The 27,695-nt window shown below is 43.2% G+C and overlaps 1 protein-coding gene across 1 annotated transcript; it reads right to left on the bottom strand.

Annotated features, from left to right (window-relative positions):
* Positions 1 to 6,168: 6,168 nt before the first annotated feature.
* Positions 6,169 to 27,659, bottom strand: Tent5c (terminal nucleotidyltransferase 5C). The gene is made up of 2 exons (XM_003479266.5): positions 27,493 to 27,659; positions 6,169 to 11,552 (listed from the first exon to the last, which is right to left on the bottom strand). Exon 2 carries the CDS (start codon positions 11,525 to 11,527, stop codon positions 10,352 to 10,354), a length of 1,176 nt encoding a protein of 391 aa, XP_003479314.1. The 5' UTR covers positions 11,528 to 11,552; positions 27,493 to 27,659; the 3' UTR covers positions 6,169 to 10,351.
* Positions 27,660 to 27,695: the final 36 nt, after the last annotated feature.

Genomic DNA, 27,695 nt, shown 5'->3' with positions numbered 1-27,695 from the left:
ATCAGAGAGCACTTTTCTGTGAAACAGCCTGTCATCTAGGACAGGGGCTGACAAACCACAGCTGGTGGCCCAAGTTAGTCCTGTACTCATTAACATACAGTCTGCCAACAGGAGACAATTTTAGATGCTTGGGGAAAACCAGAAGACCAATATTTCATGATACATGAAAATTAAATGAAATGAAAATTTTAGTGTCCATGGATCAAGTTGTATTAGAACACAGTCATGCCCACTTCTTTATATATTATTGCTGTTTTTGAGATGCAACAGCTACATGGGATGCCTGTGGTAGATTCCAAATGATCTAGAACATCTAAAATCTGAGCTATACGGACCTTTATAGAAAAATATTGCTGACCCTTGATCTAGAAAACGTCCTCATGATGTCCCTGGCAAGTTATTTGTCTAATTCACTTTCATAGTGGTAAGGTCAGAAACTCACTGACCCTGCATGGCTGTGCATCAGCTCCTCACTTGGCAAGTCCTGCAGATCCAGGTCTTCTGGCTACTTGACATCACCACCTGCCCTTGGCATAGGGGCAGCGTAGTCTCCCAGGAGAACACAATCACGTTAGGAAATGTGAGTAACTCCTGATCCTGGGCAGCAGGCTGGGGGCTGGCTCTGGGGCTCACTGGTGGAGCCAGCTGAAACAGCAGCTTTTGAGAAAGGCCACTCCCCCGCCATGCAAAGTCCTCTTTATTCATCATCACCATTATTAGAAATGTGCACATCCCAGCAAAACCAGCAGGTCATACATTTACAAAAGCGCCCGCCACGCTGGAGCAAGAGAGTTCTGGGCCTGTTCAACGTGAGATTCTAATTCCTGGTACAGGGAAGAGGTTCAGTGAAAGCACAAAATGCCTTCATTGTGTGCGAGCTTGCTGCAGCCCTCCAGAACAGTGTCTTTCATTCTCTGCCTACCCCCAGCAGAGGGGTGGGGACCGAGGGCGAAGTTCTGGGGGACAGTGTGAGTTAGCACTACCTCAGGAGGGAAGCTAATTAGTTGTCTAGTGGGAACTGTGATGATACTGCAACCCCCAGGCCAATGGGCAGCCTGCCAAGACAGTGCTGACCGACACCCTTGGCTCTAAGGCCAGCAGCTGGGCCGGGTCCACACCATTTTGGCCCTGTGTGCTTTATGGAAGGCCAGGCAGCTTTGTGGGCTGAGGCATATTGCTCAACCTCTCTAAGCCATGACTTCTCATCTGTGGAGTGGGCCTGGAAGGGAGAGACCATCCCACTTAGCTGGCTAGACTGTGATGACCATCCGCCACAGTATAGGTGACACCATTAATCAGCCTGCATAAATCCCAATAACTTGTAGTTGGTATTATTTCCTTCCTGATACCCAATAGGGTCAAAGAATCCACGACATATAAACATTGGGGCTTTAACATTTAGGAATGCTAGGAATTTAGTTTAACTCCTCAAGAATATTATAAATTCCCAGAAGGAATAGAATATCTACTAATGTATGCATGTGTAAGCACCTGATACAGGGTTTGTGCTTTAGAGAAAACAGTTTTTGCCCTTCCTTCTTCCTAACTCCAAAGTCAGTATTATCACTGCTCTGGACTCATGAGGAGAATACCTGATCTTAGTCAGCTTGTGAGCTCATGAGAGAGGAGGCGGTGCACTGTGTCTGAACTTGGGCTCCCAAGCTCTGCTTCTCCCACTGGCTCACTGCCCTACTGCCCCCCGCAGAAGGGATCCACACCTGGGGTCCTAGTCTCCAGCTGGCACTCAGAGAAGAGGCTGAAGTATGCTCTTGGGGCCACAGAGCCCAGAATTGCAGCAGAAAGCCCCCGGGTTAATGTACGAAACGAGCTATGCTTGCTCAGCCATGGCCAAAATTCTGCAGGCAAAACAAAGAATCATTTTCCTTTCAGTAATATATAAAGAGGGTGGAAAACAAGCCTGCTGAAAAGTGTGCTGCCAGAGCTGGAGAGAGAAAGGACTCTGCTCTGTCCACACTCAGATCATGTGAAGGCCTGGGGAACTGAGGTGTGGGAATGGGAGACAAAAGACACAGGGATGACAGGTACACCAAGGTGACTTCAAGAACCACCAAGGGACTTGTGGCCTGGGAGCACGAAGAGCTGGGGTGTGGCATAGCAGCAAATTGCCAGCCAGCCATTCTGGGCCCAAACACTGCTTCTCCCAGCCTGGCTGCACAGGAGCCAATGTAAAGATTCTTTTCATACAAGTGTTTGCCTCACTGTAGTGTTTATTTACAGATAAGATGACCCCAACTTCTACTATATTTAGTACATGAAAATCTGCAGGTGTTTGACTCCAGCAACAGCTACATGTTCTGCTACTAGTTTTGTGAGTACCCTCCCTTCTTGGTTTCACTGTACCAGAGCTACAGGGGAAGCAGTTTCCAGACTTGCAAAAGCCCTGTGCCAACAGCTCCCAAGTAGTTTAAAATACCCCTATATTACATGGCTTCTTAGTTAAGGGTTTAGGGAAAAGCTGTTTCAAGACTAATTGAAAATTTCATGCCAAACACAATAGGCACCTAATTCTAACTTGGCTTAATTTTTGTTTTTAACTAACCAGTTTACTCAGTTGCTCTGGCATTCTCACTCCTCTTCAGCCACTCCTATTGGAAGGCAGGCTATTTGCTCCCTTGTGCCTCTTCCATGTGCCACTCCACAAAATATAAGATAAAGACCAACAATAATGTTGGGCGACTAAAAGTCAGACACCCCACAGTTGTGTGCTGGCCCTGCCAGACATCTAACATGTTAGTTTCCTTGTCTCTAAACAATTCTCCATCTCAGAGCTGCTGGGAGATTAAATGCTGTGGCTTAGCACAGACTTGGCACTTGCGAGTATGCCCCAAACTTGTCAACACCTACAGCATGGCCCCCCAACATGATTCACAAAGGGAGGGTTGTCTGAGAAAAGCTGCTGGCTTGTTTAAGGAATTCCTGCATAAGTGAAAACGGATCTATTACCAGGCAACTCAACACCTCCTTGGCCCCTGAGAAGGGCTGGCATAAAAATTTATACTTGCACACCACGTAGGCTTCAGCATGCCTTCAGGGTCGTAAGAGCAAGAACTGGCTGTGCAGTCAGATCTTTGTGCACCCGCCTAGCCTCTCAGGAGATGTGGAGCTGTGGACAATTCAGAAGCACACTACACTCTGGCTCCTTGTCTGTCCAGTGGCAAGGTGGCTGCCTCTCTTAGGTTTCTGAAGTCCACGAGCTAACATACATGCAATGTGTATTTGGTGAGCCCTAAAGTCTTCATCAAATACAAGGCATTTCATTTCCCACAGCTTAGTTTCTAACCAACCCCTTGAACAAAGCCTTATGTAACATCCATGTGGAGGAGATGGATTAAAATTGTTTAGAATAGTCTAGCCAAAGTCATTGGTATGCTGCTGGTCTCCAGGCTTCTCTCGCACACAGTGAGCCTGGGATACCTCTTCCCAGATAAGCATCAGAGAAATGCAGGTGACCCATGTTTCTCATTCCTTTCCTCTAATGAAAACAGCCTGGGAGCTGATCTGCTTTGGGGAAAAGGTCCTGGAGTTGAGGTGAGAGATGTGCGATCCAGTTACTTTCCAGAATAGGCAGATTGGACTGCTCCAAGCTAGGGCAGGGATGGCATGAAACCAAGCCTCCCAACATCATCCAGCTTTTCTGGCAGCACTCACAGAAATCTGTTTGAGAGGGATGTAGATCAAGAGGCAGACAGGCATGTGGTTCATCTGCTAGGACAGCACATTCTCCTGGATAGCATTTGCTCCCAGAACACGGCCCCGTGGTATAGGAGAAAGCATGAGGCCAGGAGGTACGAAACCAGCTATGCTGCAGTCACTTGGGGTAGGAAATCACTCAGTTTCACCAATTCCTTCTTCAAGTTTTGGCAGGAGGCTGGGAGAGCGAGAGTAGACCACTCACCACGATGCTATTTGACTGCTTTCTGCACCTCAGTCTTGGTGTGATCTCTCACTTCCCTCTGCCTTTGTCTGCAATAAGGTATATTAGGAGATAAAATCACTCACCTGGTAAGCTTTTCTGTGGTCATGCAGAAGTGTAAGAATGTATCTCATGAAAGTTTATCTGGTAAACCCTCTTAAGTCGTTAACGCTGTCAGCAGTTTTCAACAAGCAGCATCCCAAACGTCAACCAAGTGTGTTACCACCATATTCAAATACCTCCTTGGACAGTGAAGGGGGAAAAAACTTCTCACTCATTTAGATGTGCACTTCGGAGATCTTAGAGAGGCTGAGTGGCAATCAGAACCTCAATTAACACTTGAAGATGACATGGGACAAATCCTACTAAACCACCAGATGGGTGTGTTGGGAGGACTGGGTGAGTGGACAGTCAAGAAGAATATGGCCAAGTTTGAAGCCTTCAGCCTTAAGTAATGACAGTGTTCAGGTGAAACATTTGTGATCAACAGCGTCACAGTGTTCCAGGACGTGACTACTCAGTCCAGGGAACTGAGCACCACCACTTCCCACACAAGCTGTTCTGCATGTAAATATTGGTCTGGACAGTGCCTGAGACTGATTTCTGGCACCAGAATGGGGCATTACAACACTTCCAGGTAAATATCCAGGATTCATCCTCCTCCTTGCTGGTGGCCAGAGTCCAAGTTCTCCAGGGACAAAAACACCAAGCTCAACATCTATGCCAGTTGTGTGGGCGGCAGGCGGAGGGGACAAGAACACAGAGGTACTCGATATGTAGGTGTAGAAGTGATGCAACTCAGTAAAGGGCACCAGGAGAAACAGGAGGCAGGGGAAACTTCAGGGACAGGGTCCAGGAAGCCAAAGGTGGTAGCAAAGTGAGACACCGAGTTTTTAGAAAACTGCTGTGCCATACGGTGGATGCCCGGGAGGCACTGTGCTCTGAAACTATAAGCAGGCCAGGGAAGTCAAAGTAGGAAGTAGGAAAAGAATGGTAAGGTAGCCAGGGGTTGAAGGGCTCCACAAATAACAGTCTGAAGCCTGTTCTTGCACAGCATGGTCTGAAAAAGTTTTAATGTATGGGGAGAGGCACCACACATTGGCTTTAGGAAGATCTCTTGGAGGAATCAAAAATCATGGGGATAAATAACAAGACTTGAAAAGTGGTCCAAACAAGAATTGAGGGCAATCAAGAAGGTAAAGGACCATTTCAGAAGGTTTTTACATAGTACAGTGTGACGGGCTAAGGGGCAAACATCAGTTGGGAAAACTGCTCTGCAACTGATTCAACTTTTTGCGATCATAGAGGGAGCAATCATCATGAGCAGTTCCATAGCTAGCCAGAGTCTGACCAGGCTGAGTAGACAGTCAGTCAACTGTAAAGCTCATGGAGATAATGGAGCCTCCAATAGGGCATCCGAGGAGAAAGAGTTACTGAATTAACATGCAAAGTTATCTGGATAGGTTCTACCCCTTTTGGATTGCAGAGAATGCTCATCCTTCGACTGAAAAGCTTATAAGAGCAGCAGCACTCTGATCGAAAGCCGAAGGATTTTACAGGAAATGATACCAATTTATTAGTGAAGATGACAGAACTTGGATGATAGAACTCAGCCCAGAAGAGAGATCTTGGAAGGTGCCAGAATGAGGGGGAGGTTTAGAAAGGTGGAAAGTGGCTGTAAGGAATCAGTACACACAGTCTACAGCAGTGATGGGAAATTTCTGAGAGCTTTCAGTGATAACAAACAGCCCACCATGGTACACACACACACCAGAGGTTCACCACCAGTGGTCTACAGCTTCTCTTCACAACCCTCAAATATCTATCAGCTTCCCAGATATTCTTAGTCACACCCACATTTCTTAGGAGTTGTGAGGAACCTCTGGTAGTAGCTGCCCATAGTATGGCTGGGGTTATTTGGTTTTCTTACTGAAAGAGATTTGGGGTTGAGAACACTGGGTCACATTGGATGCCAGTGAAGACATGTTTCAAGATCCATCCTGCAGTATGGATTACCAACAGACTGAGGTCCACAATGAAGCTTAGTTTAAGTTAGCTGGACACTTAAGGGGTTTATGGACTCCAGTGTACCTCACCATCACCACCCAGACCACTACCTTTCAGAACAGGATCCAAGGTTGAAGTGGTAATAACTGTTCATCTCCATGTCTCCTGAAACCTGAAATGAGTTTCACACTGAAGAGAAACAAAGCAATAAGCATAACTGACAAAGCTTTTTTAAAATTTTTAAATATACCTTTATTTCACACTCAAAAGCTTTATTTCACCAAGTTCTAACACATTTGCATTGACAGGTGATCTCATCTGCTTAAGGAATAAGGTGAGTGACCATTACCAAAGAGGAAACCCACATAGCCTGGGCATGCTAAAAAAAAAAAAAGTACTTCAAAGATAAGCAAATATAGAAAAAAGATCTTCCAATTTAGTCTAATTAGTATCTCACTTTTTTCTATATCAATTTGAATATGAATAGCTGCTTTAGGATAATTAAATTTCACCCTTAAAAAATCAGTTAGCTTAAGTTTTAAAAAATGATTAGATCCATGTTAACTACTTCCTCTTCAGTGGATGTCATCTCACCTTCCTGTCCAGTAAGCACACATGAGAATTTTCAACAACCCTCAATATCCCATGCAGAACTCCAAGCATTATCTTTAGCTTACACTTAAACTATTTTTAAAAAAGTAATAGGTAAACACAATGTAGGCACTTTAACACACAAAATAGGCCTTTTCTTTCCTTTGAGCTTTCCACTAGTCCAAAAAGCTGCCAGGTCTTTGTAAATACCTCTCCTCTAACCATCTCGGTTGGTCCTCTGAGTTTAGTTGGTTGAATTGGAATATGTTGTAAGTCGGTTGTAAGTTTGTGATGTCTGCCAGGTATAGTCTGTGTACTGCTGAAGCAAGCACTGTCTGCCCGATTTAGGATATGAATCTTAACCTTGGAAACTGGAAGTTCTTTCAATGTACAGAATCCACACAGAGGGACTTCCCTAGTGTACAGCCTCACTCAGATACCCAGAAGGTAATGGCCCTGGTGAGTATCAGGATTTCTTCTCACAGTTGATTAACTTTAACTCTACTCTCTGGAAGAGGATGTTGGAGCCAAAGCTGTAACAGCATCCTAAAACAAGGCACCACTAACAGGCACTTCACTAGAATGGAGTTATTCTCAAAGTTTGGAAGTTGTTTTTGAGTGGCACCATTCCCAAAGCTAAGTAATATCAGTTAAAAACCTAACCTACTACAAAAGTGCTACAGGTCGGAGGCAAAGGATAAGCTTCAGGCTCAGGGCTTCAGCAATGTGACTGTTAACACATCACCACCCAGCACAGGTTCAAACGTAGCTTGCTGTGACTCAAATCTTCAGTGTAAATCAAACCGGAGGAAAAATGAAATCAAAAACAAAAACTTGAGTGCCAAACCACATAACTAGCAGGAACCAAGCATCAAGTTCCCTCCTCAACCTGCCCCATCTGCCAGGTCCCCATGTACGAACCATGCCACAGGCCACATGCAGTCAGAAATTCTGACGCAAAGGTGCTGGTGACAGCGAGTTTCATTTTGGCATCAATACTGAGTGAGGAATAGTGTCTTATTGCTAATGCTGGACAGAGCATGGCATTAAAATTCAAGGCCAGGATTCTAGTGTGTGTTTTTTCTACCAACAAGAAGGGAAAGGGTCCCCTTTACATCCTGCTGATGCTCAGTCTGACTTCAAGAAACAAGGCTGGTTGAAAAGGCATCACGAAATAGTTCTGAGTCCTGCAGAAAATGAGGCTGCTTAAATTTAGATTAGAACCTGTCCTTGAACTTTAGTGCCCTCTGCCCCTACAGGGTTTCATGTTACTCAACACACACAAAAAATAAGGAACCACTGAATGCAGTACAAGTTCAGGGCGTCTGGTGCTTGTGTGTGCAGTATGAAAGGCAGCTTTAGATAGAACTTCCAGATGTCTGAAATTCAAGGTTACCTGGCCTATTCTGAGGCTGGCAAAAGGCTCACGGAGCAGGTGAAGACACCACCAGTACAGGGGCTGTGTTTTAAAAGTGCAGCTTTGGTCAGTGCAACTTTTTACCCTGATGCTTCTAGAACACATAGCCATTCACAAATAGCAGGGCTGACAAAAAATATTGGGTAAAAGACTAGCAAGACAGCCATCATACAACGGTACTAAAGAACTCAAAAGCAGGAAAGTTCTTATAATGTCCATGTCTGCCTTCTTCCTCATCAAAGGAGGACTCTTTCCAGATTAGAAAAAAAAACCAAACATATAAGCACAAAGAACTCCAAGGACAAACTGGAAATTTAATTACTTGATTTAGATAATATCTTGCTCCCATGTTGCATCTGTCCCCAGTCCTTCTAAGTAGAACCAATACTGATTTCTGTTACCCAGTGCTTATGCTGGCTATGGCTTCATTACACTTCAAAAAGCTTTGCTTAAACAAATCTGTAATTTTTCTGTAAATATGTTGTCATTTAACCACAAGGGCAGCATTTTAAAGTCATGGATGACAAAATAATTTTTAAGGTTGGGATCACTTTTTACCCCACCCCCGCTAAAATTGTAACACCTCAGATCCTCTCACAGAACTGGCCTCATCACAAAGCCAGTGAATTCAAACATAACGAAGGCTCACAGAGAAATAAGAGCTGGTTACACAAAAGAGGTTTCTAGTCACCTAACACACAGCGATATGGGAACAAGCTAAACCTTAGGTTTCAATCTTGTTTAAGGGGGCCAAGATATGAAATTGCAGAAGAAACCTGAAAATGTATCTTTACAAAAAAGGTCAACCACACATTTTCTACTAGGTATCTCTGTATTAAGATAATATCAATGCTTAAAATGAACAGAAAACAATCATTCAGGGCTTTGGATTTTTACGGCCACAGGACAAAATAGAGAATGGATTTGACTAGAAACCAAACTGGCCGGCAATACTATTTCCCCCTGATACTCTAAAGCAATGCTTTCTAAAAGAGCCCACAAAAAGTTTCAAAACAAAATCCCTTATCTAAATCTACTGGGAAAAGCAACAGTAGCCGAGCCCTCTCCCACTGACTAAATTTGCTTTAGACAGAGATTAACACTGTTTTCCTTCTAAAGTGCAGAATATAAACAAATATTGTCAAATCTACCAAATAAGGAAGATCATTCTTCATTCACTCAATTCTTTCCCAAATACACTGGAAAGATCTCAAAGCACCTTGGTAGCTACAAATGCACACAAGGCCAGACTGAATGCTAAACCCCTACCTTCACAGAGCACAGGGGCAGGTGGTTAAATTCTAAGCCAATTCCACAGGTCACTCTGTTCTACTTAAATACCCAAATCCAGGGGCTGTCATAAATACCTGGAGAAAGAAATCACTATTTTAAAAAGCAACAAGAAAGCAAACCAGATAATGGCCAAAGTACTCCAGAAAGACAGCTTGTCATCTCTGGAATCCTACCAAAATGGGTTTCCAATTAAAACATGGGAAGACCCTCATGTCAGTTACAACAGTGAACACAAACACAATCTTGGGAAGAGCAACACAAAGGTCATTCGTGAGAGAGCAAATGGGGGGAAAAGATGTCATTCAATAAGAGTTTCTTAATAAGAAGAAAAGAAGAACATTCATGTTTCCTATTTACAATCACCACCCCCACCACCACCTCCACCACAATTCTACATTAGCATTATGTTCCACATTTTATTTTGTTTTCAAGTTACATTTCAAGAACAAGATCATTTTTTTCTTAGCAGTATCTCATAATTTCTCAAGATAGCACAGCTTCTAAACCATAAACCACTTTCAACCATATCTCCAGCTACTGACTTTGGTTTATTTATGAAAGAAAATTCTCAGCTCTGCTGACAGGGACTAGACACAAGCAATTTAGCCCCATGAACAAAATTTAAGTCACAAAAGTACCCTCATGTTTGTTATTTTCTGCCTGACTAAAACTGACACAAGAAGAGAAATATCAGTACAACTTCCAGGTAACTGCTAAAAACCAGAATGTAGCCCAACACAGCCTACTCTAGGCTCAGGTGAGAAGAAAAGAGGCTTAGCACTTCTTGTCTGGTCCCCAATTTCTCCACTCTTGATGATTCCAGAGCTCAAATCCCAGGGCACTAATGTTTGGGATGTCTATCTTCGAAAGATGTGGATAGGCCACACTTCCTATAACATTTTCTGAAGTGGCACTGTAAGATGGGTCTTTTTAGGGTTGGCTCATGGTATACTGCAGACCCATTCCAATGGGTACACAAAGAAAAAAAAAATCAGAATCAGAGCTGAGTTCTCCTTTAAAAGCCAAACACCTACCCCAAAAAGGAGGCTCCCCTACTCAAGAGCACATGCCTAGTGGGTTCCCACCGAGGAAACTCTCAGGTCTCAAGGTTAGTTACAGGGCAGCCAGGTAGGGTAGGGTTGGCTGTAGGTAACTGGAGGGTGGGCAACATAGTAGTTATTGAAGTTGCCATCGCTGACATAAGGAGCTGGCTGATAGTAACAGGTGACGTTGGTGGCATTAGGGATGATGTTCTGGTCAGCCAGCACACGCAAGGCCAGGAGGGAGATGAGGTTCAGGGTCTGCCTGCGTTCGTGCCCCATGAGGCACACGGTGCTCTCATTCACCACTCTGCGCAGGATCATGAGGTAGTCATACTTGCTTCTCTCTTCTTCGGCAAAGTGGTTTTGCAGGTAGGTCTCCAGCTTTCTTTGCTGGTCGAGGATATCTGGGAAGTCGATGAAAAATCGAGAGCACATATATCGCTCCAGAGTTTTGATTTCCTCTTGGTCCGTGGGCCTGAAATCCCGCACGAGAAGGTTACTATACTTAAGAAGACCCCCACCTCGGATTTCTTCAGGGTTCTTGGTGGCGATCAGTCTGTTCTGCAGATGGTCAAAGGCTTCTTCAAAGTCCCCATAAACACTCTCCCCAATCACTGTGGGGTGGAAGTCCTCAGAGATAGGGTTGGTGGAGCAGTCATAGAAAAAAAGTAGAGAGTCCAGGATGATTTGGAAGGAGTCCACACTGAACTCAAACTGACGCCGAATGGAATCAACAAACTTGAGCTCCACGTTCCTGCCATTTTTGTTGGAGAGGGAAATCAGGCTCCAGCGGTCTGTGTCTGTGCAGACCTTTACCAGCTTCTGCACATACGCTTCCTTCAGAGTGACTGGGCTGATTTTGAGCTTATTCACACCCTCGGGCAGGAAGTTCAGAAGGGAACACAGAACCACATCTCTTACCAGCTGAAATTCTGCCTCTGTAGGAAGAGCCACATGAAAGATCAGGTCCAGGTCTTTGCAACCCAAGCCATTGTCTTTGACCAAAACATGGCCAGCAGCAGAGCCATTCAGTCGGATGTCCTGCACTTTGATGCCTGCCTCCTCCAGTTGGCTGCGGACAGTCTGCACGATGTCCTTCAGGGTTATCTCCAAGGTGGGGAAGTTGCCTCGTCCGTGAATGGGTACAACCTCGGTCAGGACCTCATGCAGACGGCTAACCTGATCCCAGTTGAGCACACTGAAGGACACACAGTCCTGGGTACTGCTGCTCTCCTCTGCCATTGTGGGGATATTCTGGCCAGGAAAACTGCAAGTGAGGGGTGAAAAACAAAGTTAGGATTCACTTCAACACTGCAAAGCAGCTCACAGAGCTCAGAGTAAATGCTTATTCACCCCTGAACATTTTCCTGTGAAGTGGCTGTCATAGCACCTGCAGTTTGGTGCTACTATGAAAATTAAATAAGTTGAAAATGTAAACACAGAGAGTAAGGATGAATGCTCAAATTTCACTCTATCAGTTTGCATCATGTCATGACATTGTTTTGTGTCAGTTTTGGTTCTGCTATCATTTTGCTTGTTTGGTCTGTGAGGGATGAGAGATCAAGTTGCTTTGTGTGAGAGAATACAGACAACCCTACTAAACCAAGTAACCTCAACACACTTTCAATCAAGAAAGAGCCTATTTAAAAAAGAAGAGGAAAAAGGTAAAATACAGAGCCTGTATGTTTTGCTCACTTGCCGTGTTTTCTTTGGACTTATCAATTACCTCCTCTGCTGCTGGCTCCCTAACTACATTTTCAACTGATACCTAGACAACACCCACACACACACACTCCCTTCCCTGAAGAAGACAAATTCTCCACTTTATGCTGCAACCTCACCAAGATTTTGGAATCTGACCATTTCTACCAAAACAAAGCACACTGTACATTCACTTTGAAAGACTCCCAAGTCCCTTTCCCCTATAAATCACATGTGTCTTATAACAAATACTCTGTCATTCAGGATAGAAACAAGAAGCCACATACAGGACAAAGTTTCTGGTCAACCAAAGGTTAGCTCAGCTGTAGAGTGGAACCAGCCCTCCAGCACGGATGCCCTATGCAGGACCTGGCAACTTCCTTGGAGTGGTGTAATGTTTCAACCGTATTTTGAAAAAGAGCTCCATGAAGGTACTTGAAGAAAATAAAGTTATCACTGAGTACTAGGAGAAAAACACTGCTTCTCATGCTTCACTTGCCAGAACCATGAAGTATCCAAAGTAAGTTTCAACTATGTTGTACTTCTCAAAAAGTGAGATGCAACAGATCTTTGCAAACCCCATTATAAAAATCCTAATATATAAAACCATATACTGGTATATTAGAAAGCTAAGATACCTGTGGACACAGGTAAGTCTAATGTTAGATAGACAAATAAAAAAGCTGAAAACAACAGGTCACATTGCTGTCCTCACATTTCTCTGTGACCAGTTTCGCCACCTCTGTGCTTTCTGACTTATCACACAGACAAAATCCATCCTGATGCAGTTTCATTGTTTGGAAGCTGCTGTTTTTTAATGCACATCAGCATGCATTCTCTTGGGGTTCCAACATGGATTTCTGGTCTTGCTCCAGTGCCAGGATTCCCACAGAATCAGGACACTGCTGGGCATACAAAACTGAGCTAATAGCTCCCCTTAGTGAAGATGGATAAGATCAAAAGATGTCAATCCAGGCATCTTTCATATGGTATATATGGCTCTACAAGCAGGAAGTAAATGGAACATGAGCGGAAGAGAAGTCCCTTGATTGAGTGAACGGGAAGGCCACAGGAGAGTTCACTTGTGGGTACAGAACAAAAGTCAATAGAAAGACAATGGGAGTTTTTGGCTGGGGTTGAGGAAAATAAAGCAGCATGCAGCTGGAATGGCAGGTGTCCAGTGGTCCCCAACCCTCCCCTCAAGCCATATCATGGTACCCCTAACTCAGGATCTAAATTAAGGGATTAAAAACCAACTCAGATGGTAATGGGATGCTTAATACCATGATCAAAGTAGGTTCTAGGAAGACTCATCTAAGGATGAGTATTCCGCCTGCTTAAAAAAAAAAAAAAAGCTGTCAATGAGAAAATAAAAGTTGACCCTCTATCCTTTTTTGACACTCTTAAAAGCCCTATGCAATCCGAGACACTCCTAAATTACAGATACCAAGCAAAGTCTATGATGTAATATTTTATGTTTGCTATGGATAGCCTTTAGTTTCAAACCAGATTTGAGACATGAGAGTTCTCTTTTTTCCGATGCTTTCTGGACCCTCAGTGGTTCCTTGTGGCCCCTCTTATGAAGAGTATGGTACATTATGTCTCACATAACTCTCTTTATAGGAAGGTAGGTTCTAGCTTTGTTTTGAGACACAGCTAGATTATGTGTGATTTGGTGACAGGGATTCCAGTCAAATATGTTGGCTGATCTACAAAAATACGACCTGCTCGATGCTCTTGATTGCCTGTTGTACTTTCAAGACTAATATGTAAGATACGAGAATGAGAGGTCACACAGGGACAGAAAAGTCACCTTGCTATCAGTGTATGGGATACTTGCACTGATGTTTTAAAAAGGTCACACAGGGTTAAAAGTCAGGACCACTATGTGATATCAACACAATAGGTCTTGAAGATAGGGATCTGGACACTAAGACTCTTTCCTTTGGGGATTAAAAGTAAATGTGTGAGAATTTTTATATATCTTAAAACCTGTGAATTTATAGTAGATTCAAAATTAGAACTTACTTCAGCCAGGGAATGTATAAGGTTCCAATGTGAAGAAGGGTAAAAAAAGCACCCAAAAAATCATGAAAAAATAGGGACTAAGTACATTAGCCTAATAGAGGTATCACAAAAGGCATGTTATTAACACAAAAAAGACAAATTGTTGGGACAGAATTTTTAAGTTTAGAAATAAAATCAAATGCATAAGGAGAAGAGTACATAATGAAGGAAGTATAGAAAAAGGGTAAAGAAAATACAGACATTGCATGGTTAATCTAGATTTTAAAAAGAAAAAAATAAAGGTGGCTTCCTATCATGACAAACTAAGATCAAAGTGGCTGGATCAACATCTTAAGTAAAAAAGGATGAAACTTTAAAAGTACTAGAAAAAAAATAGACTTTATACATACACAGTAAACAGCCCTTTTTAAATGGTATAAAACCTAAAAGTGACAAAAACTGATAACTGATATATAAAAGTGACTATATGGTAAAAAAATACTTCAGAGAAGTTAGAAGACAAAAGTAGGAAAGTATTTGTAACATTAGGTAGTTATTTCCTTAATAAATAAGGAGCTCCTACAAATCAGAAATACCAAAACCCAACAGACAAGAGGCAAAAACGTGAACAGTAGCACAGATATGTAACACCTTTAACCGTATGTAATGGGGGAGGCAAACTGAGCCCTCAGTGAAACATTTTCACCTACAGTATTGGCCAAGATCAGTAAGTCTGATGTGTGGGAAAGCAGGTGCCTCTTGTACTCTGCCCATGGGCTCTCTCTGAAGTACAATGTGAGACTCTTAAACTTTAAATGGACATGCTCTTTGATACAGCAATTCTATTTCAAGGTTCATATTCTGGGTACACTCACAATTATACAGAAATATTCATTGAAGAATTACTAATAAACCTCAACAGAAGACAGTTAAACAGCGAATGTTTCTAATTGTATACAAATATGTACACTTGTTCAACAACACAGTGGCTGCTCTATCTGTGTGACTGTGAGATACTTGTCAAAACTTAGAAAAGCAGGCTGGGGATTTAGCTAAGTGGTGTAAGCACCTGCCTGGCAAGTGCAAGGTCATCAGTTCAATCCCCGGTATCAAAAAACAAACAAAAAACTTATAAAAGCATGTACAAAACTGAGTGTAAATGTTTATTCTTATAAAAGCATGCAAAATCTCTGGAAAGATATACTATGAACAATATAGCCTGCATCAAATGCTAACTCCAGTTTGGGGGACCAGAGAAAAAGAAAACATGTTGTAACCTTGTAATGTGGGACTTATTCATGCATTAGTTGTTGATAAAAGAAAATTAAAATCTCATGATCCAAATTCTAAAATCTTTTCGGTATGAGCCTTGCTTTGAACAGCCAACTTATTCAGATTCTTTAGTTCCCTTTCCCACCCCCTTTCCCATTACTATGCGCCAAAAATCAAACACACTTGGAAGCATTCCTTCCAGGTCTTTGTAGCAGGGAAGAGAGAGTGTTTTTCCTCTAGCGCATCTTTTGGTCAAGTTTCTACTTACATACTTAAAAAACCAAAACTCTCAAAATAATGGTTAAACCACCTCCTCTAGCCCCATTCTATGTTTGTTACCAAACAATGTTTTCTACATTTTACTCCCTTCAAACACATTACAGCCACCCTCATGATAGCTTTTTTTGATTACTGACAACAATTGCAGGAACTTTATAAATACAGTAATTACTTTTTCAGAAATCAAAGATACCTGAGGATGGCATCTTTCATGCCAACTTCTCACATGAATATGAATAAAGGACAACGTTTGGAGAAAAAGAGTCAATATAAAAGCACAGCAAGAGACATGGACAAATGCCAAGAAGTTCTTGGTGTGATTTTTAATTCTCCTGATTTACCAGAATTTACATATGAAGAATGTGAGTCAACTGAATGTTTACATTTAGACTTAATTTGTATTAATTCTTAGCTCACTAGAGAAGCCTAAGTCATTTGTGCTTATTTAAAATGTCCCCATTTGGCCCTCCATGTAAATAATTTTTAATAGTAAACATATATTTTCAAGTTATTTGAACAAACATAGTATTATGAGAAATAAATACAAGATGCAGGCCTTAGTACTCAGATTATATACTAGAGCAGCTTAATTTGACAGTTTTAGTATTAATTAACTGCTTTAAATCAATACTGATATAATCCCTATATAAAAGAATTTCATGAACCAACATTCCCAACTCATGAATGGCCCCAGCTAAAGGCAAATCCTAGTCACTAACAAAATAGTGGCTGAAAAACAAACTACTTTGAAGTCTAGTAAATTTAAACTAGTATCTGAAAAACAGATTCATAGTATTTTGATACAGTGGAAGTTGGCAAAGATTAACATCACATTTGTCATTGCTTTAACATTTTCCACTGCTCATGACAGAGCTTGGTGAAATCTTAATCTTTTTTTTATACTTTAATAAGAAAAAAAAAAGAAAGCTATTTCTAGTTCTGCAGAATATGTTCCATAGATCCCTAGACAGCAAATTAACTCCAGCAACAATGTTTTCAGAGAAAAGGAAAGCACAAGGAGACTGGGGTGAGCATGTGGGCAGATGCTTGAGTTGGAGATAACAGTACTGACAACATGATGGCAACCGCATGCCTGTCTAAGCTCCAACAGGCACTGGTTCCATTTTGTAGTGGGCATTAGACCTAGAAGCTCTCCAAGAGCTCTGATGTGAAGTGGCCATACTAAGGACTGCGGTGACCTATATTCAGGAGGTTAAGGATAATACGTATTTGTGATATTTAACAGGAAAGCTCTTAAAAGGTTTGAGAAAAAACAGGACTTGACTAGAAGTCCTCAGTTATTCAGATCTTCCATCCAGAGGCAAGTGAACAACATTCTCTTCTTCTGATCCTACTGCAAGTTTACAAAAACAAATGCAAACACATTTCAGCATTCCTTTGGCTACAAAATCCCTTCTCACTGTTTCTGGATGATATCTCAAAAATGTCTGTCTCCCTAGTAAGACTTTTCCAGCTCAGGGTAGAAGCCATTCATGAGCTATAGACCACACCTGGACACACACTAGTGCAACTAAGAGACATGTGTGTGTGAGACACAGATACCTGATGGCCCTAGCTCCTTGCCAAGAGGAAATCCACGTTCTGGGGTTCCTGCGTTATCTTCCACACAATCTCGTCTCCTTCTCTTGCAGTAAAAAGAGACTATGTTGTTGCATATAAAACTTAAGAGAATTTAAGCAGCAGTTCAAGTGACGGCAATACACTTCACCATCTCCTACGGCCTCTTCCCTTAGTGAGTAGACTGAGGCAGAACCACAGCTCCTGGCCTGTTTCTTATTCATTTGTACAAGGAGAAGTGAAGAAGTGTACATGTAAAAGTGAAGGAAACAGTCCTTAGCACAGGCCTCCCCAGGTCAGTTATTTAACGCTCTCTCACAATCTTGAGAAATGTACAGCTGCCTCTATTTCTCAAATTAATAAGGTTCGGAAAAAATAAGGTGAATTGAGCCCAACTCTTCAACTCAAACTGGTGACTCTCTCCACCAAGCCAAGGTGCTATGGTAGATCGGGCACGAGGGCAAACTAATGAACACATGTCATGAACCCATCTGTGCACTGGATAACCAGTTTTTTCTGCTACTAAAGGGCTCTTTTTTTATCATAAAGATTTGACCAATGCAAACCAAAACATGGCGCCAACCTTTATCAGCAACACCTTCCCTTTCCACTGCCTCTTTCCCTACCCAACAGCAAAGCTTGAGTCCATCACCCTTTACTACCTGCTTCTGAGTGAAGCAGTAAAGCAAAAGATATCAAGGTGGCTTAGAGGAGCCCCTCAGAGACAATCAGGGGATGACAATTTCTTGACCACAAAATGTATAAAATTCCACTCATCAAAGGACATCAGTTACATCATAATATAAACATCTTCTGGTTCTGCCCATGTCCTTCTGGAAATGTTAATTTCCCTACTTCTTGCTCAGGTTTCTGGCCAAGACTCCTTCAGGTGCTTTTATAGCAGTAGCCATAGTCATGTCCAGGGAACACTAAATGTGACTGGAGGTTTAGCTTGTTTGATAACGTCCCAAATAGGCTGCAAGACAATGCTGTGTGGGCTCTACATGCATCAGTCCATTTGATTCCTCCAAACACCCTAAAGAGGAACCTCCATTTCAAATGAAGAAAGAGGAGATGCAAATTGTAAACTCTCACAGATACACTGCTGGTAAGTGCCAGAAATATTATGTGAGAGGCTTCCTGGGAAGGAGGCATCAGCAGCAGAAATAAAAGGAATGAAATATGAAGATTTTTAAGTAATATGACAGGAAAGAAGTTTGGCTAGATGGGGTGAGGCTACCTAATCCAGGGTAATACGGGCCAGATGGCAGGTGCTGAAGGCAGGGAAGAAGTGTTTGGAACTGAAGTATTAACGTTAAAAGCTGTCAGAACAGAAACCTGCTCCCCCACAGTCACTATGGATTTGGGGGTGTATCTAGCTTGGAAGGAGGAGCCACAATAGAAACTAAGTATACACACTGTTTAGTTACTTTCCTCATTGCTGGGACAAAGTACAGTGATACCCACAAGTTAAAGGATAAAAGGTTTATTTCAGCTCACAGTTCATAGAAGTTTCAGTCCACAGTTGGCTGACTCCACAGCAGGGCAGCATGGCAGAGGAGCATCACAGAGGAGAACCTGGCAGGTAAGCAGGAGGCAGCAAGTGCAATCGTGTGCCTTTCACCTTTCCCTTTACTTTCCATCCCAGCTATAAGCCTATTGATTGGTGCAACCTATACCTAGGGAGGGGCTCCCTATTATGTATACCCAGAAATATGCTAAACCAATTTAGTTATCACATACCCTAATCCATAGTCCACACCCAAGATCCAGCTGCCTCCAAAAAGCCCCATCTATGAGCGGATGGGGCAGCACTGCAGAGATCTCTAGATACACACGACAAAAGATATGCCAATATTAATGCTGACATTTTAGAAAAAAGGTGGCTAAGGTGAAAGCCTAAGATGCTCACTTCTGCAAGTGTGGGACAGAGACATCTTGGTGGGAGCAACTAGGTCCCTAGCCTGTTTGACAACTAGTAAGAGGGAAAAAATGATATAATAGGAAAATTTTTAGAAATATGAGGAATGAAGGGGTAACTACTGGGATTCACTCTGAAGGCTGGATCAAGAGTGCTAGTTGTTGGTATAGGAATAGAACAGGACACTCCCAACAGCAAGGAGGGCCACCTTGTCACATCTAAGAACCCTGTAACTCAATGAGTTACAGAAAGGTAGGGGGGTTTTGTTTGTTTTGTTTTGTTTTGTTGTCAGTAGCAGATAGGGTATTCAGGGCCAACACTGACATAAATTTGTAGCCTGTTATTTAAAAAAAAATTTTTTTTTAAATCTTGAGACACAGTCTTGCTAAGGTCCTAAATTGTCAGGCTTGGCTTGAACTTGCTATCCAGCCTCAGTCTCAAAGGGTTATTGGTTTTACAGATGTGTGCCATCATAACTGACTATGAAATTAATTTTTAAGAAGTTACTATGACCCCAAAAGATAGTCCAGAAAGGAGAGTGGGAGAAAACTGAAAACAGTAACAGCCTAGAATGCACAAACATATAAATGCTAAGCTGAAGACTGGGCACCTGTCCCTATCCCCACATCTACATAGTTAGACCCATAAAATTCTCTCACCTGAGAGAAGAGCCAAGCACTCGGAATGCCCTTAGACATCAGTCACATTGCTTCCAATATACGACAGCAGATACATGGGTAGAAAAGAGAAAACCCAGGGTCGATATGGATCTAAAGAGAAATCCCCTCCTAATACTTGAATTCTTGGGCCTGAAGGCCAGAGGTTTTCTATGGTCAAGAACAACCTGAGGAAGCTGTTGTTTAGCAACAGCCAGCCCCCAAACAGGACCTGACCCCACCACAGGGGAAGAAGTCACATTGTGAATGCTCCCCCATAGCTCCCAAACATATTTAAAAATTGCACATAACACAGGTACTTACAAACAATTTTGTTCTTCCAATATTGGGGATAGAATCCAAGGCCTTCTGCACTAGCTACATTCCCCAGTCCTTTTTAAAGTTTGAAACAGTGTCTTCCTAAATTGCCAGAGGTAGGCTAGAACTTTCAGTCCTCCTGCCTCAGCCTTCCAGAGTGTTTGAATTATAGGCATGTACCACCATCCTCAGCTATATGTGTTTCCTATGCATGAAATAAGAGTTTAGATGAGTTTTGTTCCAAAGCAACAGAACCAGTAAAATAATGCTTACTTCAGTTTTTTTTTGTGTGTGGTACTGAAGATCAAATCCAGGGTATCATACATGCTAGCCAAGCACTGCACTACACCCAAAGCCCAGTTTTATTTTTAAGAAAACAATAAAATATATTCTATCTTAACTTTTTCACAAGAAATTATTTTTGCAATTGTTCTACGAAATACCCATGACTCATTTCACCTCAGTTCAAAGAAATAACTGCCCTGTGCCAGAACATTATACCCAGGGAAAACATTTGTAAGTCAGGGACAGAGTCTTACAGCTCTCAGCTTTCCTCCTCTCCCTCAATGGCTTGAGGACATTCAGCTGTAGACCTCAACCTATCTTCTCAGGCTTACCAGCAGCCTTCCAACCACCTCACGTTGATGTTTACTAGTGTAAAACAAAAAAAATTGGTTTGATTCTCACAGCAAAGTTCTGGACTGAACTCGGTGTGGGGAGCAAAACTGGGTGCTGCCTTACCATGCACCCAGTTGCTGGAGTCTAAGGAACCATCACCAAGTCTCACTTCTTGCTGATGCTAACACACAGCCTGAGTGGTTATCAGTGACTGAGCTCTGTACACAGGCACCGCCCGAAGATGACTCCAAACAGGAAGCGCATTCTCACCTTTCAAAACAGAATGCCTACACAAGTGTGGATGGAGAGATAAGGCTGGACGAACTTATGCTGAGGCTGCAAAATAGCGCAAAACAGAATCAAAACACTACCATTCAACAAAGGTGCCTCTGCAGCAAAATACTGAAGTGAATATCCTTAAGTTGCTGCAAATGTAAACAGTAAAATCAAAACACAGACAAATTTAGATGCAAGTTAAGCAAAAATGTCCATGATATTTCCCCCTATGCATCAGCCTTATACAAACTGAACTGAAATAATACTTGTTGCTACTTGGTTGTCCCTGCCCCCAACATTCTAAGTCAAGAAATTTAGAAATTTTACTAGTCTAAACTAATTTAAAGATCTGCCCCAAACTGGTCTTTTTGTTTTGGAGATGGACCAGACTGACAAACATAAGGCATTCCCTGAGGAGAGTGTTTACTGTAAGGATGCCTATGTCACCATCCAGGTTTAGGAGCACACAACATGCAGGTTTTATCAAAGGTTATTTCCACACCCTAATTTACTATCTAACATAACACTCCAGCTTAGAACTTTGAACAGCTGTCAGCTGCCCAAAACAAAGACTTCAGTCAGCTAAAAGTAGCTAAAAGTCACTGTCACAAGCTGCATCCCTGGGCCTTATCAGGAAGGGGACAAGCAAGCTTAGTTCCTCAAATGCAGCACTTATCACGGTTAAGACACTTACACACACCCCATTCACAAATCCATGTGAACTTCCCCTAACTTCAGTCCAGAAGCTAATTACACACATAGCCCATTTGGGTTTTTGCTTTGCATGACAGGTTTTCACGCAGTAGGTACCTGAGCTCCAGGTGCTGAGCATGCAGCAGCCTGAATGACTCATCTCTCTGACATTAAATAATTGGAAGTGGCAGAAATGTGGGTGAGTGGGATTAACATGAAGCAGCAACATCAAAAGTGGAACTTATTTCTGCACTAACTTTGTGTTAGGTGGCCAAGCCACCTTTGGTACCTTATATGTGTGGAGTTACATGAGCTGTGAATATAAATTGCTAAGATGATTATCATTAAATTAGCCTTTATTGAATAGTGTGGTGTCATTTAGACACTGCATAAACATCTGTAACTTGAAAGTTACTTCCTCTTGGATGTTGGTAAATTTTAATTGTTGATGTTTTAATTTTGATAAAATTTTGATATATTGAATCCAGGTTCCCTACCAGTCTCAGAAGATTGTATCCATAATTTACTGAAAATCTTCTATCACTTTATAGTTAGTTATTCTCTAAGATACTGTAAAGAAATCAGCACTGGACTAGGAATCAAATGTCCTATGTTTTGGTGTCAAGTTTGACTTACAGGATTATTGACAAGCCAGGTGCAATGAACTGAATTTTTTTTTCTTATTCAAATATCTCAGTTCCTACTGTGTTCTGAGTACTGTCTCAGGAGCTTATGACAAAAGTAAACGCAAGAGACAAAGATCTTATGTTGAGATTCATATTCTTTTTTCCTAACTCTGGATTAATTCTTGTTTCCCATGAATGTAAAATCAGATATTGAGAGTGAAATATTATGGAATATTTATTCATTCCAAAACAGGAGCCCTAAGCCATATGTTAACCACTTGAAATATGGTACATCCAGGCAAAAGTGTACTCTAAGTATAAAATATACACTGGAGTTCACAGAGTATGAGAAAGGAATGCATACTTATCTTCTTCATATTTTTATACTGATTAAATATTGATTGAAATGATAGTAGTTCATATGGTGGGTTAAATAGACCTATTATTTACATTAATTTTACTTATTTTTATTCTTTCACATGACAACTAGAAAGTTAGTTTACCTCTTACATTTGTATCAAACAGCATGAACTAATTTGTTGTGTTTTATGTATATATGTGTATTATGGGTCTCCCCATAATCTAAGAGGCAAGAAGAAGTGAACATAAAGACTACAAAAGGCCAGGTTGCAGGACTCAGCAGTGTGCTGGTTCCTAACTGAGCAGCCCTGGGCAAACACCTGGACACACAACAGGTACCCATTTAGTATCTGATTCATCTTTGCTCTGGATCCTATTTTTTCTACTACAGTCCCCCATATAATTTTGCCATGTGAAATACAGAGCTGTCCAAAACTGTTCAACATCTGAGTTCTAGTGCTTGTCTCTCATCATGACAAACAGAGGGCAGGATCCACAGAGTATCTTCGAGGTGAGCGATATGCAGCCAGGGCTGGAGGAGGATTATCTCTACTGGCATCTTACAGGGGTTAAACAAGGTGAGAGAAGCCAGTGGCAACAGAAGCCAATGAAGGTAGAGTGTTTTGAGATTCATGGCTAATTTTCTTCAGCAAATGTTTTTACAGGAGGCAGAATATGGGAACAGATATAGAATTTTGTGCTTATCCAATAGAAGATAAAATTTTCAAAACTAGAAAATAATGTGCAAAAAGGACTGTAAAGAGGTGAGGTGTGGAATAAGGGAGCCCTCAGTCAGGAGGAGATGGGTAAGAAGTCTGTACCAGTGGCCCAAATCTGTACTAAAATAAAGTTCAGTGAAGAAACAGCCACTCACTGTTTGAATTTCTGCATATGTATTCCACAAGGTAAGGTAGGAAAGCTGGGAATACACATGCAAGGGAGGTCAAGGACAGTCAGGAAGTGGCAGGTCTGGAGGAGCATAGGGATCCCCAGGGGATGGGCAGTTCCTGAGAACTGTTAGATTAGTATTTGAGGTATCTGGTTCCATAGAATTGTCAGGAATGAGGAGCCTGGTATTGCTCTGATGGAGCTACAGTCTACAGGCCCTGAAACCAGGTCAGCAATGACAGTAGGGAACAAAAAATAAAAACGAAAGAATCAGCAGAACCAGCAACTGAGCGAACATGGAGGCAGCCAGGCTGAGCAAGCCTGGCGAGGCTGCTGTGGGAAGAGGGGAAGCGCACAAAGGAGCCCGGCTGGAGCTCTACTGAGGACTTTCAGCTGTTGGTCAATTAGCAGTCACTGCACTGCAGCTCCAAATCTATACTTCCGCTGTAGGCTGGCAGCTTTGGATCCCCAAAGTTCCACTGAGTGCATGGGCCCATAAGGAGAGCACCTACTTTAAGTGTGCCCCCTTTCATAAGGAATGTAAATTAGTGTAAATCAGAGATCCCCAAAGAACATGCATCCAGTTCACAGTAGTGCCTTCTATGTGCAAGGCCATGCTCCAAGCAAGCACGTGGGCTCCATGATCCTGGCTTCCTGGTACCCACATGCCAGGGAAGTAAGAGAAAACTGAGTTCTCTGAGTGCATCTTAAAGCAGCCCAGCTCCACTCACATACCATTCCCTTGGTCTCCAGCACCTGGCACAAACCACCGCTTACCAAACACTCAACTCCTTACTGAGTCACTGTTATCCAAGAAATAATATGCTACACAATATAGTAACCAAGACTCTCAAATGCTCTGCAATTAAAAAACATTCTACACAGAGGGAGAATTGCTTAACATCAGCAATTATTTCTTCATATTGGCTTTTTCCTGCTGTTCCAAGAAGTTCTATAAACAGTTCTAACACAAGCCACAGGGGGCAGATATACAAAGGGCATTAATTCAAAACAATTCATAAATTTTCCATACATAGGTGGGTTACATAAAGATGCTTTCTCTAAAACACTGAAATTCCAAATATAAGTGTGTTCCTTATAATGTGTGTTCAAAATGGATAAAAAATGATGGACAGGCTTCAGAGCTTGGAAATATCCCAAAGGATAGACTTTATTGATGTCTTTGAATAGATTTAAACAATTCTTTAAGGAGCAGTAGCCTGCTTCTTTAAATATGGGGCATGATACAATTCACGCCAAATGTACTATACTTTAAACATTAATGTGGTAGAAAGTTATTTTACTATATTGCCCTGTTTTATCAATGACAATGAAAAAAACAACAAAAGATTTTATCTAGTCAGAATACCTTTATCTAAGCAACACCTCAGACTGCAAACATGAATACAAAGTAACAGATGCAGCTCAATATGGCAGAGAGGGAAACCAAGAAACCCAACAACACAAGTTTAAGTTAAGCAGGTAGTCTTGGACTTTTGCAACTTCTCTCATATGGCAAAAATAGTTTGATAGATTCATTTGCAGCTCTCAGATTGCCTTTCTTTGGTGACTAATTCCACCAACAAAACATAGCAAAGAGGAAGATTCAAGACAAGGAGCAGTAAGTTTTTCAATGTTGTATCAAGTATATCTAGTTAACTGACCTGGGAGAACAAGGGTACTACAGTTTACTTTTAAGTTATCTGTACTGTTGAGCTATTCCTTGGACATTGAGAAGGAATTCTCTGTCTCTGAGGGGCAGTGCAAAATGTACATATCTACCCCTGGCCTTGAACACTCAGGGATGAAGGGTAAGTATATGTACTGCTGGGAGACTGAGGTTGGGGAGGGAGCTGGAAGTCAGGTTGTACTCTCCTGGCTAGTCATATTCAAAGTATACTGAAAACACTAGGTAGGGGAAAGTCCCTAATGCTGGACCTAAGTCACAATCATTCTGACAAACAAGCCAAGAGAAAATCCTTTCCTTCAGATTTATACAAATTTAATTTCTGGATATAAGATAGTTACTATGGAGGAAAGCACAAAGAGTGTTGTTGATTCTATGTGCATACATTACAGTCACTTACGAAATTAGTAATTTTTGTTTTGTAACAATGAGAGGTTTCTAAGCAGGAAAAAAAACTACAAAGAAGCTTTGATATTAGGTGATATCTCCCTTTCAACTGCCTGAACATTTATATACAATACTATATCAAAGTCACCTTTCTAAAAACTCTTTGACAATACATGTTCTCTAAAGCTAAAAAATATATCTTAAGAAACAAAGTTTCAGCTATCTGAAGTAAACTAAGCATGACCCCAAGAATACTAAGTTTTCCATTTTCACAAACAAGAATGTCAAAGGACAGAACCACTGCTTGGTCCAGCTCAGACTGCTTCCCTGAAAGGAAAAGTCAGTCCCCACTCCACCCTCTTTAACTGCAGGGTCTAACGTGGCAGATCTCAATCCCCAATAATACCTCTGGCGACTGGAGGCACAGTGCAGCTCTTGGTAAGCTCTCTGGCCAACCTTTCAGCAGCCTGGCTTGCTTCCTGGCTCACGGTCCTGCCAACTTAACTCACGTTTAAAGCTTAGTGTAGCCAACAACGGCCACTCTCTCGCCCCACTCCTAGGGCTGCCTGGCAGGGAAGAATCTACTTCAGGAGGAATCAATAACCTTAACCTTGTTTCCCGGTTTGGCTCAGTCTCCTAATCCACCTACCAAATATCCGGACTACTAAGTGGTCACAATACAAATGATTACTACGTAGTTTTTAGGAAAGCTTACTGTAGTGTGTAAGTACTTCGTTAGATGTTGTACATGTTATACTTCCATTTTTAAAAAACTCAAAAGAAGCAGGTTCCCCTTAGGGAACCGGCCAAAACCCTGAGCAAGTGTTCTCAGGGGGATGGCTGGCTGGAGGCTGACCATCCCACGCTGACCATCCCACGCTGACAGCCGTGCTGCAGGAGTCTGCTCTAGGGAAGCTCGCCAGGCATTTCCCCCCCGGAGCCCGCCCTCCTTCCAGGGAGCGACGTCTGGTTTCCTCGCCAGCCCGCCGACGTCCTGTACTTAGGTGTCCAGGCTGCGGATCTGTGAGCTTCAGGCTCCGAGTCCTGAGGCTCCCTTCCCAGCTTGCTCCTTGCGCTTCTAAGTTTGCGCGAACCAAGTTTCCCAACTGCGACACCTCCTGGGGCAGCCGCGCCTCTTAAGCCACCAGCGGCCCCGCTATCCAAGTCCACTGACTCGCCCTGGCTTTTAGCCTACGCGGTAAGCAAGTTTCAATCCCCAAAGGGTAAGACCCAGGTTTCGCAGACACCGCATTCTCGAAAGTTTCCGAGAGACGCCAGGCGCACAAGTCATTCCCTTGTGTCTCTCTGCAGCTCACCGTGTGCACAGGGCACGAGCGTGAGTCCAAGGACAGTTCAGAAAGCGTCTGCGCCCCTCTCTCGAAAACCCAGGTCCTGAGGAGCGCCCCTGCCCTCCCCCGCCTGACGCGAGCCCCAGATCGCCAGCTGCCCCACCGCGCGTGGCGGAACCGCCGAATTCCAACTCCCCGCCGGCCGGCGACGGCGTGCGCGCCGCGGGGGCACAGGGGCCACCGGAGACCGCGAGCGCCAGCAGGGTTCCTGGGGTCGCCGCCGGCTCCGGGAGGCGCCCATCTCTCCCAGTCGGCCGCCCAGCCCGCGTCAGGCTGGCGCGCGGCCCGCGGGACTCGCGGAGGGAACTCGCTGAAGTTTGCCAAACCCCGGCCGCAGACTCGGAGAGGCTGCAGCTCCCTTCCGCGCCAGACTGCGCATCCGGGGACGGGATGTGAGAGGGCGGATGATCACGGGCGTAGGAGAGGAAAGGGGCGCCGGGTCCCGGCACCTGTGCGCACCTCCCGTCCGGCTCCCGCTCGGCGAAGGACGGACCAGCGCCGGTGCGAAGAGACCCCCGAGGGCCGGGCGCGGGGCTCCCCGAGCCCCGGGCTGCATCCTCGAGTCTTTAGGGGAAGGGGCTGTGCACTCACCTGCGCGGTGGAAGAGGCGACGGAGGCGGGTCCTTGGCGTGGGCAGCCCCCGGCAGGAGCAGCACGGTCACTACAGCCCCCAGGCAGCGGCACCTAGTGAGCCGTGCGGCCGCCGCCCCCTCCGCTCTTATTCGGCCTGGCCACGCCCCCACCCGCCGCCACCGCCCCTGCCCCCGCCCCGAGGCCGGCCCTCCCGAGGGAGC

This window comes from Cavia porcellus, unplaced genomic scaffold (assembly GCF_034190915.1).
Source record: "Cavia porcellus strain 051 isolate PalLab524CR breed Dunkin Hartley unplaced genomic scaffold, mCavPor4.1 scaffold_1, whole genome shotgun sequence".
In the NCBI taxonomy this organism is placed as follows: domain Eukaryota; kingdom Metazoa; phylum Chordata; class Mammalia; order Rodentia; family Caviidae; genus Cavia; species Cavia porcellus.
This window is presented reverse-complemented; position numbering and strand designations above follow the sequence as displayed.

Excerpts from the sequence above, each read along its gene's own strand:
- Tent5c (XM_003479266.5), bottom strand. The coding sequence starts at position 11,527 with ATGGCAGAGGAGAGCAGCAGTACCCAGGACTGTGTGTCCTTCAGTGTG.